The 17,500-nt window shown below is 39.3% G+C and overlaps 1 protein-coding gene across 1 annotated transcript in view; it reads left to right on the plus strand.

Annotated features, from left to right (window-relative positions):
* The first annotated feature begins 219 nt into the window (after window positions 1-219).
* LOC137976334 (E3 ubiquitin-protein ligase Bre1-like) overlaps window positions 220-17,500 on the plus strand; it is a 17,577-nt gene continuing 296 nt past the window's right edge. The window contains exons 1-20 of the mRNA XM_068823635.1: window positions 220-383; window positions 531-819; window positions 2,963-3,102; window positions 3,575-3,784; window positions 4,099-4,224; window positions 4,341-4,433; window positions 5,149-5,229; window positions 5,582-5,717; window positions 6,054-6,097; window positions 6,244-6,321; window positions 6,815-7,026; window positions 7,702-7,786; window positions 8,447-8,629; window positions 10,651-10,779; window positions 12,897-13,046; window positions 13,837-13,896; window positions 13,995-14,066; window positions 14,160-14,228; window positions 16,244-16,345; window positions 17,476-17,500. The exon at window positions 17,476-17,500 is cut by the window's right edge and continues 296 nt beyond it. Coding sequence (XP_068679736.1) covers window positions 222-383; window positions 531-819; window positions 2,963-3,102; window positions 3,575-3,784; window positions 4,099-4,224; window positions 4,341-4,433; window positions 5,149-5,229; window positions 5,582-5,717; window positions 6,054-6,097; window positions 6,244-6,321; window positions 6,815-7,026; window positions 7,702-7,786; window positions 8,447-8,629; window positions 10,651-10,779; window positions 12,897-13,046; window positions 13,837-13,896; window positions 13,995-14,066; window positions 14,160-14,228; window positions 16,244-16,345; window positions 17,476-17,500 — 2,446 coding nt within the window. The 5' untranslated portion in view covers window positions 220-221. The remainder of the gene's footprint in view (window positions 384-530; window positions 820-2,962; window positions 3,103-3,574; window positions 3,785-4,098; window positions 4,225-4,340; window positions 4,434-5,148; window positions 5,230-5,581; window positions 5,718-6,053; window positions 6,098-6,243; window positions 6,322-6,814; window positions 7,027-7,701; window positions 7,787-8,446; window positions 8,630-10,650; window positions 10,780-12,896; window positions 13,047-13,836; window positions 13,897-13,994; window positions 14,067-14,159; window positions 14,229-16,243; window positions 16,346-17,475) is intronic.

Here is a 17,500-nt window from a genome sequence, read left to right on the forward strand (position 1 = left end):
TTTACAAACAATAAAATAAGTTACTCCCTAAGGGCCGTACTACACGTAATGGTAATTATTACTGACAACGATAACTGCATTTCATTTTCATGCCACAACACTACAGAAATGACACTAGTGAAGACAGAAGGGGAATCAAACATGCTGTAAACCAAAACCAACCTAATTTGATTTCGACCAACGCCATGGTGTCGATTTTGCTTGTATTCTTTTAGGATGAAATGAATTTGAAGGTTTTGAAGTTCCAAAATAAAAAGCTTGGTGAAAGATTGGAGGAATTGAAAGGAGAGGAGGAAAAGCTAAAAGAGCAAGTGGAGGAACTAAAAAAACAACGACAATCTGATCTCAATATCATCTCTGTTATTAACAGACACTGGATGCAGGTATTGTCTTAGATTTGTCACTTATTTAATAATGGCTCCTCGAAACCTATGTATCCTTCAGGCTGTCAGTAAAAATTTTATTAAATGTATCTCCTTTTGCTTTGTTTGATCAATGATCAAAATGTGAGCCCAATGCTTCTTTTGTAGCTTGACGAAGACATCAAGACTATACTACAAAGATATGAAGGTGTTGTGGAAGAGGACTCAGAACAGACATCCAATGAGGCAACTCTTTCCTACTTGGATTACTTGGCAAATTTGGACTCAGAACATGTCAGACAAGAAGTGGCCAAACGATCTGCTGCTACCAAAGAACACACAAAAAAATTGTTACATTATGTTGAGATGTCTGGGCCAATAAAATCTACACCAGCATCTACTGAGGAAATAGAGTCAACAAATGAAGACATTGACATAGTTGGAGATGGAAGTCAAGGTATCATTAGTTTTATAAGTTACAACTGCATAATTTGCTACAGGGGTTTCATTAGAAGCTGGTTACCGGTAGTATACCGCCACCTGTTTGTCAGAAATTTGCCTCTTGCCACTGGAAACTCTGCCTTGATTTTTATTCAAACCCTTGTAAAAGACAAGAGTGACTGCTGCTTACATTGATTACCCCAAGCATCTACTTCAAAAGTTATTGAAACCCCTGTGCTAAATGAAAGTTGGATGCCTCAGATAATAATAATTATGTCCTGGGGCTTCCACTGGTGACCAGCCAGCCAGCCCCTTGACCGAGTAATACTCCCATGGCCAGCAATGGGTCCCCACTCCAGGCTTCCAGACACCTGTCACACAGTGGAAGTACAGTCATGTAGGAAGGGGAGGAGGGAAAGCAAAGCCCAACTGGACAACCACAGCACATAGTGACTGGCAAAATGTCTGATGAATTGCTATGTGGTTAAGCGACTGAATGAGCATGCACCTGTGCCAAATACTGCTGACCGATCTTACAGTAGACAACTGACGGACCCAGACCACTACTGCTGTTTGTTCTTAACTTTGTTAAAAACTGTATTTAACTTTTTTTAAAAGTTAGAATGATCATCATAGTTGAAGTATCCACTGTTTTTACACTTAAATCTACACTTCGCTTGAAGCAATATATACACAGTGCATTTATGTAAGCACTTATGGGTGAAAAAAGCACAATTTGAACAATCCTCAAGTGCCTAATAATTAATTGTTGAGAATGTTTTTAAATATGCCGTATGTGTAATTTTGGCATATGCCAAATTTCTTGGTTTTTGCTGGTCACCTACAATCAAGAGAAAACAATGTTGTTTTCCCTGAATAATACATTACAAACTTGTAATTTTATCCCTCTGTTCCTAGTTTTTCAAATGATGGATTGCACTATCCACCGGATAAATCAGTATCCAGTGGATAAGTCATAGTAAAACCAATTGTGCTATCCAATGGAAAGTGATTAATCTGGCTGATAGGGTTATCCAACTTTTGAACAACTGGGGCTGGTCCCTGACCCTAACCCTTTACACACCAGCAAACAAGAAAAACTTTAAGTTTTGGATGTAGCTTGTCTGCTGTCAATGTTAATTTAAGTGTTACAAGTATTTTTTTCCCACTCTCAATAATATCAGAACAAAACTTTTAATTAATAAAATTAACAACTTCTTTGCATACTGGTAGAGGACAATGCTGAGTGGGGGGAGGGGGGGGGTGTTTGGGGGGTTTGATTGAACCCCCTAAATTAAGTAGCTAATGTCAAAAACTTGTAAAAATATAAAGTGAGTGCAGTCAATAATAATAATAATAATAATAATAATAATAATTATTATTATTATTATTATTATTAATAATAACACTTTGATGCAAAAACAATAGCATTTCAACTTTAAAAATTAATGAGTGTTAAAACACGCTGACTTTGCCTCAGAATGGTGGAAATCGCGTTTCCAAAGACCTGAAATTTCAAACATTTCCGTGGGAGGATGCCCCCTGAAAGCCCCTTTAATTGAACCCTGTCTGCTAAAAACCTGGACCCGCCCCGGCCAAAGATAATATTGTGGCCCACAATAACATGTTTTTACACAAACAAACAAAATGTAATGTTGTTATTGTTAGGAACCAACCAGATAAATCCACGCAACAGTAGAATTATCATAATTCTAACAAAATATTACAAGCAATGAGAGCGAGTTTCAATAGAGTGTCGTAAAACCAAAACCAAATTAATTACTTTGGCCAGTCAAAAAGGACGGAGACAATCCGGCAAACCAATCAAAACTCGAAGTAATTACACGTAGCCGACACAAAGCGCGGGAAATGTGCACGCGCAAGGCACGATTGGTTTTGGTTTCACTTCTGATTGGTTGAAAAAAATGGCGCGAGGGCTTTGAACCAATCACTGAGTGAAGTAATGCAAAACTAAAGCAATTCGCTAATTGCTTTCGACACTCAATTGAAAACCACTCTAATGCAGGCTAAGAGCACTTTAGATGATGACAAAGACGAGTGCTTTGTACTTTAATTAAAACTGTTCATCCAGTGTGTGTGATCACTTTTGTGATAATCAAAAAATTTAATGTCTTTGTGTAATTTTGATAAAAATGAAGATGAAAGGGAGCAGCCTGCAGCTACTGGTGAAAAAGCAAGTGAGAAGAAGCAAACAAAACCCATCCTGGAAGCTGACAACAAACAACTTAGGGAGCTGGTCACTTCTCTGCATGAAAAGCAACAGACTACGTCACTTGAGGTACTGGCAGCTGGCACAATGATCTTGCTCTTGGAAGATTCAAAAATATGATCACTAGCAATGGCTTATCACCAATTAAGAACCAAACAGTTTTGTTTGGCTTACTGAGTTACTTTTGAAAATAATTGGGTTCATTACGGTGTGTATTCCAGTGATGATTTGGCGAACACTCAGAGACAATTGATTGGGAGGAGATTGTGCCTTTTTTGTAACAACGTCTGCAAATGGTTACTGACCATCTTGTTCTATGAGAAAAGGATGATATACATGTAGCTAAGGCCCAATTTTCTGTGTTTAAAATTTAAACAATTTGCACATGCAATGGTGGATATTGCCTCGCTTGTGTTGTTCTGGCCTATGGGGTTAGGGTGGGTTGCATGACTGAGCAGATTGATTCATGTACAAATTACACAATCTTTCTTTATCTTTTATTCATGCTCAATATATTGTCCTTAAGAATATTGTTTTTTAGTTTTCAGAAATTAGAGATAAGTATGCCTTATGTCAAAAGGAGATTTCTCAGGTAAACACTGAGCTCCAAGATGCAGCCTATGAACTCCAAAAGGCCAATCACAGAGTTGAAAATTTGGTTAAGAGGTTAAATGAGCTGGAAGATTTGAATAAAAGACTGAGAGAAGGAAATGCTACACCTGGTGAACCTGGAGTGGCCGGACCAGCTCAGGTAACAGTCAAACTTTTTGTCACATCCCCTATCACAATTTGCTGATCTATTCTAAGCTTTCTTGTTACCGTAGTTTTTTTTTTAGGTAGGGGTGTTTTTCAAAATACTTTTTGCATGGTAATACAATTTTGACGCAAAATGTGTTATTGTGTTTCGGCAAAACCTGCACATATTCAGGGGAAGCCCAAACCATTTTTTTTTTTAAATTTCCCTCTAATGGACCAACCGCACTCATATTTTGTTACCAGTATTTCCAGATACAAGTTGGGGTAGGGTCCAGACCATAAAAGAGTCATTTGTTGCCTTTATTTTAGAATGATGAGATATCAACAGAGCTTGATGACTTGCGTGATGTTGCAAAAACAAGGCTCGAAGAGTTGGAAAAACTCAGTGAGAGTTTTATCACCTCTCAGCAAGAACTGGAAAAACTTAAGCTTGAGGTTGGCAATGAAATAAACATGTCCATGTGACTGCTTTTCATTTGTGAAGATCTTTATGCTATCGATAATTATTGATGTGAACTGAATTAACACATTGCGCTTGCATCATTTTATAGGTAAACCACATGCCAGAAACTGCAGTTCTTCAAACAGCCTCATATAAATGTCTGCAATCACAATTCTCAGTTGTATATGGAGAAGTCACTCAGGTCACTTGATAAAAAAATGTTAATAAAATGTATAATAAATTTGAGAATGTTCAGTTCGTTGTCCTCTCTGCAATCTTACAATACGTTTGAGGCAGGAAAGCCCAGTGTATTTTATCAATATCATGCAGACTTTTTCTGCCTTTTGGCTTATGGTAAGGAAAGATGATACAGTATCTGTGTCGCATGTTAAATTTGATTTTAGGTGAAAATGATTTTAGCCTAGGTTTATTTGTAAGTTCTTCGCATCTGGTATTCATTATCAGAAATAGAGACAAAGAAATTTCAAATCAATCTATGTTAAACTTATTTTGACTTGACAAAAGAAAGCAGAGGGCATATACATTAAGACACTCGTTGTCTTCTCTGGCAAAATACAGCATTTTAGAGATCAAGGGATAGTAAATGGCAACTTTTTGGAAGGTTAAGGGTGAAAAAAGATTTCTCTCGCAGGGGTATGATTATTATTCATATAAAATATGGCATTCATAGACTGTATTCATAAATGGAAGCTAAGTAATAATTCTTTTATTGTTATGCTAATCATCCTTACTAGCCTTGTTAACAAAAACAAAATTCAAAAGAATTTTTGCTCCAAAGTGAGGCCACTGAGGATGATTAGCACAAAGGCAAAAGAATAATTTCTTGGCTACCATTTATGAATAAATTATGGTCTATTGGAAGATACAGGATATTCATATTAGTCTCTCTCTTTTAGCTTCGTCAGCAACTTGAAGATACGCGTCGAGTTCTGAGCACAACTAAAACACAACACGTTCTGCAGCTTGAGCAAATTGAGGTATACTCATCTTTGAAAAACCTTCATTTTTGTTGTTCATGGCTGGTTCATTATTTATACTAGCACTTAGCTTACATAATGTTCTTACAATGCTTGATGAAAGATCTGAAATATAGCTGGACTGCCGGGTTAGGGTTAGGGTTAGGGTTGCAGCCTGTACAGCAAGGTGATGAATATCCCTTGAAGAAGTTCCAAGTGGCACACTCCTCCTATCATTTGCTCTGTGTCAACCTAAAAAAAACAGCAAAATGTATTAATAAGTTGATTTGTTTTTCCTCTATGTTTAAAGGAGGTGAGTCTTCTCCATGCACACTTGTCAACAGAATAAAAACTTTTGTGCTTTCTCTTACAGTCAAACAATGTCACAATACAAAAGAAATACAAAGCTGAGATCACAGAGCTTCATGATGCACTACTTCAAGTTAAAAGAGACTATGATTTGTTGAGAATGGAATTTGAACAAAACCTCAAAGCCAATGAACAGACAGGTAGGGGTTTTCCCATCAGGAGGATTAATTATTATTATACTTTTCAGGGGTGTCATATGTACTGAATTTTCAGTGGGAGAGGTGTTCACTTATTTTATAATAGCAAATAATAATTATAATAATAATATTGTAGCTTAAGTTTTCCCAGGCTAAAACTTGCTTAGAACACACACTTCTTAATTCCAAATGTCATTGTGAGCTGAGGTTTAGTTGATCAATATCATTCTGACATATCACATCACCTGACTGGATTAAATTATCAACAGGTGGTAAAACTGTAGAGCCTGATTTCCACAAATTCTTGTGGTTTTGAATTTTTCATCCCTTTCAATGCAGGCCCCATGACCAAGGAGATGAGTCACATGTTGAGCAGTTTACAGGTACCATTCATTTCAATTTTTACATTCAATCCTTGTCAAAATACAGTACCTAGTGGCTGAAAGCACTGTTGGTGTACATTTTGAAAAAAGGCATGTTTTACGTCTCATTCACTTACCCAAATTGTGATTAATTTTGACATCTTTAGAGCCATAATCAGCAGCTGAAGGTTGAAGTATCCAGATATAAAAGAAAATTCAGCGAAGCTCAGGTCCAAGTTGTTAAGGTAATAAAACTTCAAACAATGGTGGAAAAAAATATGTTTGCATGCTGTCAGGAAGGAAAAAGATAAAAATGCAGAGAGACTGTGAGTCATCTTTCTGAAATGGTAAAGTATCACGCAGAGGTACAGTGTATGAATGCTGCATTCTTGTCCCCTTGTCTCACTCCAATTTTTTTCTCTTCCTCCCCGCGCCACCCTTGTCAATTTGCCTTACTCTCCTCTAACAATCCTGAGGCCTCTTTCTTTGAAGTCCTGAAATTTTGGAGCCTTTTTTGGATGGGGCTTTTGGTTTCTTTGAAAGAAAGAGGATTTAAAACTTTGAACATTGTAATAATTATTGCATTTCTTCCTTGGAAGAGAATTCACAGGATGCTTAGTTTTTCAGAATAAGCTGAACACAATTTCTCAATGGCTTTTTGGGCTGGAATAGGATTAAAGATTTTTTATGTAATTTAATGTGAAAAATGTTTTTTTTGTGTGTGTTTGTTTGTTCCAGTTATCAGAAGAATTAAAAGCTGCCAAAGAGACAGAGCAGAAGCCTGAGCAACCTGGCCAAGAAACTCAAGAAGAAAGTGAAATGGTGAAAGAAGAAACAGAAACAAATACATCAAAACTGGAAGAAGAGGGTGAAATAGAAGAGGGAGAAGAAGAAGCATCTTCTAGCAAATCCAGCTTTGAAGAACTTAAGGAACTAAGGGCAAACTTAAAGTGAGTGTGGACAGGTTTTTGAAAGCAAGTGGTTTGCTCCCAAGTTTGCACTTTCTGAAGTGGTAGAGTTCTTAAAGCAATCTCTGAGCTTAAAATAATCAATAAGGGAGGTTCTGAACGTTCAGATATGAAATTGAATGTTATTGGTTTTACATGTAGGTTTGGTTGTCAAACAACTTCTTTGCAGCCATTTGGCTTTGTGGAACTTCCATCTGGATCTTGACACAGTGTTTCTGGTCCCACCCAAATGCTGACCATTAAAACACCTCACCATAAAACACCCCTCCCCCCTTTCCCCTTTCCCCCTTCATCACTTCAGTCATGGCTTAAACCTCATGACCAAAATTGTTTTGCCACAATCCATCCTTGAAACTCATCTTGCTATGCTTTATACTTCATCTCTAAATTCATGCCTCAGATCAGAGGTCTGGGGCTGAATTGTAGCCTGTTATTAGTGCTCTATGTGGGAGCTAGCATGACGTTTTTGCCAAAGGTGGATAACACTATGCACCAGATAAACACTAGCAAAACATATTGAGTTATCCATTGGATAGTGATTTATCCAGTCGATAGCGCTATCCACCCTTCAAACAACTGGCATTTACTTTAACAGAACACCTTGCCACTCATTGTGTATATAACATGCTTAAATATTAATTTTTTTGCATCCTTCAGAAAATCTGAGGAAAGTCAAAAAGAGATGAAGCTGTTATTAGACGTTTACAAGGGAGCTGCAAAAGATCTCAGGGACAAAGTTGAAGTGAGGAATTGAGACTTTTTTGCATTAAGGTGGCTGGAACCAGTTTCACCACTTTTAAGAGACCTTATTAGAAGGGCTATAACTACTATACTGTATCACATCAGCAATGTCACGGTACCATATGAAACACCAATTATTGGTTAACAAAATGCGCCCACGGTTGTGACGTAATAGGTTACCATGGCAACATGAAAGCTCTCCAACAACACCCTACATTTCGTCCTTTCGCACTCTCCTCCTCACGCCCAGATTTCGCTGGCCCCGGTGTTTTTTTGCGCCTCAGGCTCGACAAATTAAGAAGCGAATGAAGGAATGCTCGCAGTCTGTAAGAATGCAGAATTTTGCCATTCTTCTTATCACTTTAGTGGAGGCAGGTTGAAAACACAGGTAAAATTGCTCAGGTCACTGATAAACAAGTAAGCCAATAGTTTCCCCTGGACCTGAAAGAACATTTTTGTGGAGTGATTATGACTAGGAGACACTTTTGGTGTTGTTTATTTATCATTCTGTATCACAGGGACATGTACACTGACTTGCTACCGGTGACCTGTGTTTTAGACCCGCCGCTTTAGTGAAGCTACTTGACTGAAGCGAGATTTCACCACTGACATAGTTCTTTAAATTATCATCCAAAAATATTTGTTTTGTTTTGCCTGTCAGCTTATATCGGAGGAAAAACGCCTAAAGGAAGTAATAGAGGAACAGAAGGTTCGGATAGAAAACCTTGAAAGAGAACTTGAAAAGCATAAAGGAGCTTTAGCTGATGAAGAAGCTATACGACGATTGAAGATGGCAGACGAGACCATTGAACAGCTTCAGAAAAACTTGGCGGCAACTAAACAGGTAAAGAAGATTTAGTTTTTTTGAAAGTGCCATACAACACAAGCAAATTTAACAGTTGTACAGTATGCAGAGTGAACTGGTCTCTGAATGGAAGCGAGGCTGCTGCTGATGCAATGCTCACCAGTCTGCATTTTACGTAAAACGGCAGAGGATTGTATCAAAGAAACGCCATAAGCAGCCTTGTTTAAATACGTAGGCCAAGTAACTCATCCACAGCTATGAAAGCACTTCTCCTTGATTTCTAAGTTACGTCATGGACATCGTGTTAGAGCGGTTTTCAGTTGAGTGTCGAAAGTAATTAGCAAATTACTTTGATTTTGCATTACTTCACTCAGTGATTGGTTCAAAGTTCTCGCGCCACTTTTTCAACCAATCAGAAGTGAAACCAAAACCAATCGTGGCTCGCGCGTGCACAATAGGGAATAGGGAGCTTACGAAACGACGACACCGACGGCAACGACGACGCTACAAAACAATAGGTTTGGTGAGCAAAAACAATGGCTCTGCACGTGCGTTTTACATTTTGGTACATTTCTTTGCCGTCATCTCCTAACTGACGACGTGAAATGACCATATTCAAGGTTCTGTGGAGGACGTTAGCACATGACGATGAATTTTCAGTTCTCTCTGTACACTTCCAACCCACTCATACCAGTTTAATTCCTCGACAGTTACTACACATTTTTAACGGGAAACGACATGAAATTCGTGGTGTTATGAATAACGCGAACTCATATATTTTTAAATGAAGTCCTCGTAGCCGTCGTCGTCCTCGTTTCGTAAGCTGCCTAATAGGGAGTTTAAGATCTACGACGACGACGTCGACGAAAACGCCACAAAACAATGATATCATTGGTCAAAAGAGCATAAATAATCGTGCTGCACGTGCAGCACGGATTTTAGCTCATATTTTTGCGGTTCTCTGGGTGGGGACGACGTGAAATGACGAAATTTTAGGTTTTGACGACAACGTGGGCATGCAACAGAGAATCTTTCATTCTCTTTTTTCAGTCTGAAACCGCTCGTACCAATTTATTTTTCGGATACTTCACCCACATTGTACCCCGTGAACGAGATGGAATAATCGCGAAAGACTTTTACTAGAGCAAAGTTCTATTTTGAGGTGACGTTTTCGTCGACGTCGCCGTCGTAGATCTTAAGGTCCCTAATTTAAGATCTACGACGGCGACGGTCGACGAAAACGTCACCTCAAAATATAACTTGGCTCTATCATAAGTCTTATTATTCAGTCTCGTTCACGTCCTACAATGTGAGCAAAGTGTCCTAAAAATAAATTGGTACAAGCGGTTTCAAAGTTAAAATAGAGAATGAAGGATACTCTGTTGCATGCTTACGTTGTCGTGAAAACCTCAAATTTGGTGATTTCACGTCGTCGTTATGCAGAGGACCGCAAGAATACGAGCTAAAATCCGTGCTGCACGTGCAGCACGATTATTTATGCTCTTTTAACCAATGACATTATTGTTTTGTGGCGTTGTCGTAGTCGTAGCCGTCGTCGTTTCTTAAATTCCCTATTTTCCCGCTCTTTGTGTCGACACGTGTAAAAACTTCGAGTTTTGATTGGTTTATTGGATTGTTTCCGTCCTTTTTGATTGGCCAACGTAATTACTTTGGTTTTGGTTTCTCGACACTCAATTGAAAACCGCTCTATCTAAGGACGCTTTCCATTGTCGCAAATCAAGGGTAGGGGAGCATTATAGAAAAAATAATCGAAGATAAGGTCAAATCGAATTGAATATTGGTGTTTGAGTGCAAGGAAAACCCTCTCGGAGCAGACTAGAGAAGCCAAAAAAAAACCTCCACCGGGTTACCTGACTCTGAATCTGGGAATCGAATTCGAGACGCATTTGTAAAAAGAAAAAAAGTTTAAGCAAATATCACTCCTTTTTATTGAACTTATTTTTCTGACTCAACATTGAAAACACTGAGTTTGGATGATTGCTAAGGTTGCTGCTGGCTTTATCTTTTGCGGGAAGTTAACATCAGTCTTGCCTCTTCAGGAGGAAGATGCCGTGTTAGCAGAGATGGAGTTTACTGGTCAGGCATTTGAAGAAATGCAGGAACAAAACGTACGACTTCTCCAGCAACTGAGGGAAAAAGATGATGCTAACTTGAAGCTAATGTCTGAGGTAACAATAGAGATACAGAGGCGAGTGGTCTCTTTCCCAGGCCCTTTCATCTCCTGGGATCAACGATCCTGGAGACGAACTTACGTGTAGCTTAAAATGCTGTATATTTCCATGTAGTCCATGTGAGTGTTGGCCCTAGCAATGAAAACAGGCCCACAAAGAAAAATTCGAAACGGGGTGGGAGGCCCCAGTTGTTCAAACGATGGATATCGCTATCCAATGCTGGATAGCCGGTGATTTATCCGGTAGATAACGTTATCCACCTTTTGAACAACTGGATCCAGATGTAGAACATGATAATTCTTGGATTTCACATGACGTCACGGCCGCCATGTTGGTGTCCCCAAACAATGACATGGCGGCCATGTTGGTGTCCTGATCTAATCCTCCGGGAATTGAAAGTTATTATTATGCTAACGTCTTTTTTTGTTTTCCTTGAAAAACATGGCTGTTGATCACTTGAGTGAAACCCAAGAATATATAGTATTCTAAGTTAAACTGAGATCGTTCATTCTGCAGGACAGAAAAAACTCTTGTGAAATTGCATATTCTTGTTCAGTATATACCATGCAAGTGAATTCATGTAGTGCTCTCCGCGCGCTTCGCGGCTCGGTAAATATCCCACATTATTTTATGGCAAACAATTATCAGGCTAAAAGGAGCACTGTGATTGGCTGGTTTTTGGTCGGTATTTTACAGTGCGGACCATTACCATGGAAACGGTCCGTTTCCGTATTTTTTCTCTCTGCCGGGAAATTCAAGTTGAGCGAAACACAAGAAGTTTTCAAAAACGCGGAATTTATTTATTTTTTTCATCACCATTATAGCAAGCGGAATTTAGTTTTACATGTTAAAGGTTACGTTTAAGAGTTCGCTGGAGGAAGACAAATGTTATAAAAATTCACCAAGCGGAGAAGTGTTCAATCGCTCAAAGAAACAATGCCATATAATAAACAACTTATTTACCTCACTGACTCGGGACCGTACTGGGGAATACTGGCCGTCGATCGATTTTGTACCCGAGGTCCGCACTGCCTCGACCTCAGGTCAATATTCCCCAGTGCGGCCCTCGTGCTCGGTTAGTAAGAGTTACTATTCACATCCACTGAGGTGAATAATTGTGAAATAGCTATTTTTTTTATATCTCTTGAGGCGATTTGAAAGGATCTAAAATAACCTGAAAGAAACTCAAACCCCAACATGGCAGAGAGCAACCACTTAACCATTGACCCCTGAGAGTGACTAATACCGTAATAATAATAATAATAATTATTATAATAGATTTTACTCTGTCTAACGCCAGATGATTTTACTCGTCAATGGGGGCGTCCTAGGGCGTTTGAGGTGTGAATGGGTAGTTTCAATCAAGTGTCGTAAAACCAAAACTAAAGTAATTACTTTGGCCAATCAAAAAGGACGGAAACAATCCAGTAAAACAATCAAAACTCGAAGTAATTACACGTAGCCGACACAAAGCGCGGGAAAATGTGCACTCGCGAGCCACGATTGGTTTTGGTTTCAATTCTGATTGGTTGAAAAAGTGGCGTGAGAACTTTGAACCAATCACTGAGTGAAGTAATGCAAAACCAAAGCAATTCGCTAATTACTTTCGACACTCAATTGAAAATCGCTCTAGACTATTAGAGTAATGTGAAGTGCTTGTTTTCTACCCGTGTGAACCATGTGAACGGCTAACGCTCACATGGTTCATATGGGTAGAAAACTAGCACTTCACATTACACTCTAATAGATAAGTCTGTTGAAATATAAGTGCTACAGGACCATCGTTTGCAAAAAAATAAACCCTTCCTCAGTCTCCATTAATTGGCTTTTGTGGTAAGAGAAGGATTGGACCCGGGTGCAACGTCGGGCATGCAAAGCTCCAACCACTGGACGGACGCCTTCCTTCATCACCTCGCGTGTCTCCTCACACACGCGCGCGAAATCTTTATTATTCCTGGGCTTGCCTTCAAGCTTAACCCGTTGAAAAGGAAAGGAAAGGAACTTTCTTAAACTGTCTATAGTCGTTCTAGCGCTTGAGCACTAATTGGGGACACTGTAAATTAACAATTAACGCAAATCAAGTCGAATGTGATTTTCTTGTTTTTCTTATGTAGCGCATCAAAGGCAATCAAATTCAGAAACAGATTCGAGAAGAGATGGATGTGTTGGCTGATCAAGTGACGTCTCTAAACACGCATCGCGAAACGCAGACTCAGTTGGTGAAGAAACAGGAAGAGCGTGAAAAGGCGCTGCAGAATGCTGTGGTAAGGACAAAAAAAGATTTATTCTAGTCATATGAGAGGTTCTTTTTATTTGGTTGTATTTTGTTTATCAAATTCAATCTTCGCGCCGCAATTAGTTCAGTTAACGAACGATCTTTTTTTTCTGGGCATTATAGACGAAATATCTGATTTGCTTGTTCATCACCTACTCCTTATTGCAAGATAAATATTACATTTACACCTGCAAGTTGACAAATGCCTTTCCTAGGCTGGAGGTTTTACACAGCAAGTTACAAACACTATGAATGTTGAAAAACAAATAGCCTTCGGGAACAACACCGGAAAACTTTCCAACAAAAGTGGTCTAGTTTTAATCCCCCTGTCTATAATTCTTCATGTAAGAATTTATAATGCGGTATCTGCAATAGTAAGCTGATGATTTGCAAGATATGCCTAAGTTATATTTAGAATATCTACTGTCTGTGCGGGCGTGTCTTTGATTAGTGTAGTGTATTAAGCGATTAGTTTTTGATGTTAAGTAATTGTGATAAATTTTCGTTTCATTGTAGAATTTTTGTCGTGTAATATGAACGATCTTTATCTATTTCTTTTTTATTCGTTATTTATTTATGTATTGTAAATAATTTAAAATGAGTGGACACCCATCAGGTTTTAAATCCACGACAGGAGCCCATGAGATCCTGTCCCCGACAACTTCGGGGGAGGGGGGGAGGGATGGGGTTGTCACCTAGACCCCAGTCCCTTCCCGGCAAGTGTAATCCAGAAAATTTTGAACTTTCAAGGTACTCCATGCGTTTTCTCATCTTTTCAGACATCACTTGAAAAGGAACTCAATTTGAGGCAACAAGCTATGGAACTTCACAAAAGGAAGGTCTGTAATTTATGAAATGACAACTAACTAAAATTGTTAACGTCTCCTTTCTTTCAGCTTTGTTTAAGGTCACGTTCTTCTCAATTTTCTTCTTACAGGCAGTAGAGAGTGCACAGGCAGCCCAGGACATTAAAATCCGATTTGACTCATTTCAACAGCAATTTCAAGAGGTAAGAAAATAGCACCAATTTTGTTAGGTGGTTATGAATATGCGTGAAAACTTCAGAATGTGACCTAGTTTCACGTTTTCGCTAAATTTTTAGGCACAAGAGAGTTTGTCAGAACAGCTTCGTGCTTCGGAAGAAGAGGCATTCAAGTCTCGTAGAGTTCAGGTGAAACACTGGTGGTTTAGATATTTTCATAGTGTTGTTGTGTACAAATAACTGCATTAAACAGCAGGTAACCCCCTAACAAGGAAAGCTAAACATTAAGCTACAACAGGTTGCAAAATAAATGGAGACACATCTTCTTGGGGCGTTGTTACTTTACCTATCGGTGGTTTTCACGTGACGTCATTGCTGCCATGTCGGTGGACGAAAACAAAAGATCTCTAATTAGCTCCTTTTGTTCGTCCACCAACAATTACACATTGCAGCATTGTTATCTGCGTCTCTAGAGATTGGTTGGAAACCACCTGTTATCTCGCTGCAGCCCCCTTTCCCTCCCCCCCCCCCCCCCCTTACCTCTCCTTATCAGTGTTGCTAGCAATACAAAATACAATAATACTGAAAACCTGAACAGTCAACATTGAAAAGGGGAGAGGGAGGGGGAAAGTGGAAAATGTTGGAGTTCTAGATCCGGTGGGTTTAGGGCCGCGCACCGGTGGCTCAGTTGGTTGATCAGCGGGCTGCCATGCAGGAGGTCGTGACTTCGACTCCGGCCAGACCGACACTCCGGGTCTTTAAATAACTGAGGAGAAAGTGCTTCCTTTGTAATTACATTCGCAAATGGTTAGACTTTCAAGTCTTCTCGGATAAGGATTATAAACCGTAGGCCTCGTCTCACAAATGTCTTCCATGTTCGTAAGTTCCCTGTGGGACGTTAAAGAACCCACACACTATTCGAGAAGAGTAGGGGATGAAGTTCCCGGTGTTCTGGCTGTCCTTTGTCATGTATGGGTGGGTGGGTATAGCAGGTCCACATCAGCGGAATAGCTGTCAACCTGCTCAAATGATATATTAAATGGATCATATATGAACGGCGGATATGAAATCAAGTGAAGCTATGATCCTCGCAGTTACTTACGCAATTTTTTCAATTTTTTCAATTGCGTAAAGAAGCCTGGAAAATTCATTTGTGGGTTCCAATGTTCCCGTGAGGAATGAATCATTCCTTACGGGAACATTGGAACCCACAAATGACCAGCTCCCAACGTCAGTGGCTTCATAGCTCAGTTGGTTAGAGCGTCGCACCGGTATCGCGAGGTCACGGGTTCAAACCCCGTTGAAGTCCTGAATTTTTCAGGCTTCTTTACGCAATTGCAAAAATTGCGTTCATAACTGCGATGATCATAGCTTGACTTGAAACAACAGAATTGTTGAAAGGTGTTTTTTAACGAGAGTGTCTCACCAATTTTGCAAGCTGTTGTAGCTCCCAACCCGAGCTTCGTTCTCTCAAGCGTGTTCAGCTTTGATAACCTCGAGACATTGATAAAAGTGGTGTAACGTGCGAATGCTGGTGCATGGGCGAACGGAAGGAGCCAATGAGAGACTGATCCATTGTTTTTATTTCCCAACATGGCGGCCTTGACGTAACATGAAAACCATATTTGACTTTGATTTAAAGGAACAACTTTTATTTTTGCCAGTGCCCAACTTGTAATAACATGCCCCTGAAAGGGTGCTGATACACGGATACATTGACGGACATTTTTAACAAAACTTCCCGGCCTTTGGGGGTTCGTTAAATCGACTTTTCACAGTTTTAAAACTTCTCAACACACCGTATTCGCTTGCAGATTTTGTGACAATGCTCAAAAGAGATTTTCTTTCAAAGTTTGACGTTTTTATGTTTTATTTGCCGTTTTAATGAACAAGACCGGCAAAGGATCCAATTTCTTTAGTATCATCACTTCATCGGTATTTGGTAAACAAAACGTACCAACAAGTAAGGTCTTTTAAAGGATCACCCTCCCCTCCCCGCCGCCTCTTGGACAGCTCCAACCTTAACGCTTATATGCAAAGTTTACTGACCAACAAATCTCTTCCTCTGTACCATAGCTTTATTCGTTGCCCTAGTTTCCATACTTGACAATGGAATGTTCATTTCCTTGTTTTCAAATGCTATGAATGTCTTTAGCTGACTTTGTGCCTAATCTAATCATCACCGAGTTACTTTCTATTTCCAGGAAGAATGTGCGAGCTTGAAGCGCAGACTGGATAAGGAAAAGAAAAACGTTTTGTATGGAGCGGCAGATGAAATCCTCTTAGAAGAAATCAAACAGTACAAGGTATTCTGAATTCCATGTATCTTTGGACATCCTCACAGATTTCCATCAGTCCGGAAAGTGCCGATTGCGCTATGCATCAGCGTGACTATCCCCCCCCTCCCTACTCAGCCCCCTTTCAGAAACTGAGGGCAGACCTCTGAGGTTTTTTAAACCTTCTCAGTCCACTATTACCCCTTTATTTAAAACTGGTACGTATTTGTAGCTAAACGTAAATTTATTTTATTTTATTGTTAAAGTGGTACTATGATCAAAAAATCATTTCCTTTTTTTCTTCAGATTTTGAAAGCGTGTTTGCTTAACACCTAACTGGCAAAATTTTGAGCCTTGAGTTTTACCCAAAGGCTGTTTATTTTGAGTGTAAGTTTTGGATTTCACAGTCCACCATTACTCACGTTCAAAACTGGCCGATTGGACCTCAGAGGGTTGGATCTAGAGAAAATGACGTCATTTACTCATTAGCTAAAAAAATTTCAGCGTGTAAACGCAATTTATTACATATGCAAAACACCGGTTTAAAAGTCTGAAAGCCCGAAACTCCCGTGCTGCATATTAATTCAACGGCGTATACACGCATTGCATTCTCTCCTCGACCCAGCTCTCTCAAGAACATCATGTTAGTAATGGCTGACTATTAAATAGGAAAATTACAGTTAAAATAAAGAATTGTCTTTTTAAAATCAGAACTTAAAACTTGGGTCAGTTAGTGTTTAGTTAACATAGTTTTGAAATCCAAAGAAAAAGAATTGTTTTTTTGGTCGTAGTACCACTTTAAGTATTAATTATATTTGATTAACAAAATTCGGGACCAGGGGCCCGTTTCTCGAAAGTCCCGAAACTTTTCGGGGCATTTTCGGGTGTCACAATTCCTTTTGTTTCTCAAGAACGGAGAGGATTTAAGTCGTCAAACTTCACAGACATATTTCTTTTAGTTAGCTTGAAAACATGTTAAAATGTCGCCTTTCCAAAACGTGCGGTTGGCAGTTTCACAAATGGCTTTTCGGGCCCGAAAAGTTATCGGGACTTTCGAGAAATGGGCCTCTGGGCTATTTAAACCAATTTTAACGCAAGATAACCCTTAACGGCTCGTTCTCTTTGTTTTTTACGATATTTTTTTTATTGATTTCTTCCAGGCAAGATTGACTTGTCCTTGCTGTA

This window comes from Montipora foliosa, chromosome 11 (genome assembly GCF_036669935.1).
Source record: "Montipora foliosa isolate CH-2021 chromosome 11, ASM3666993v2, whole genome shotgun sequence".
NCBI lineage: Eukaryota > Metazoa > Cnidaria > Anthozoa > Scleractinia > Acroporidae > Montipora > Montipora foliosa.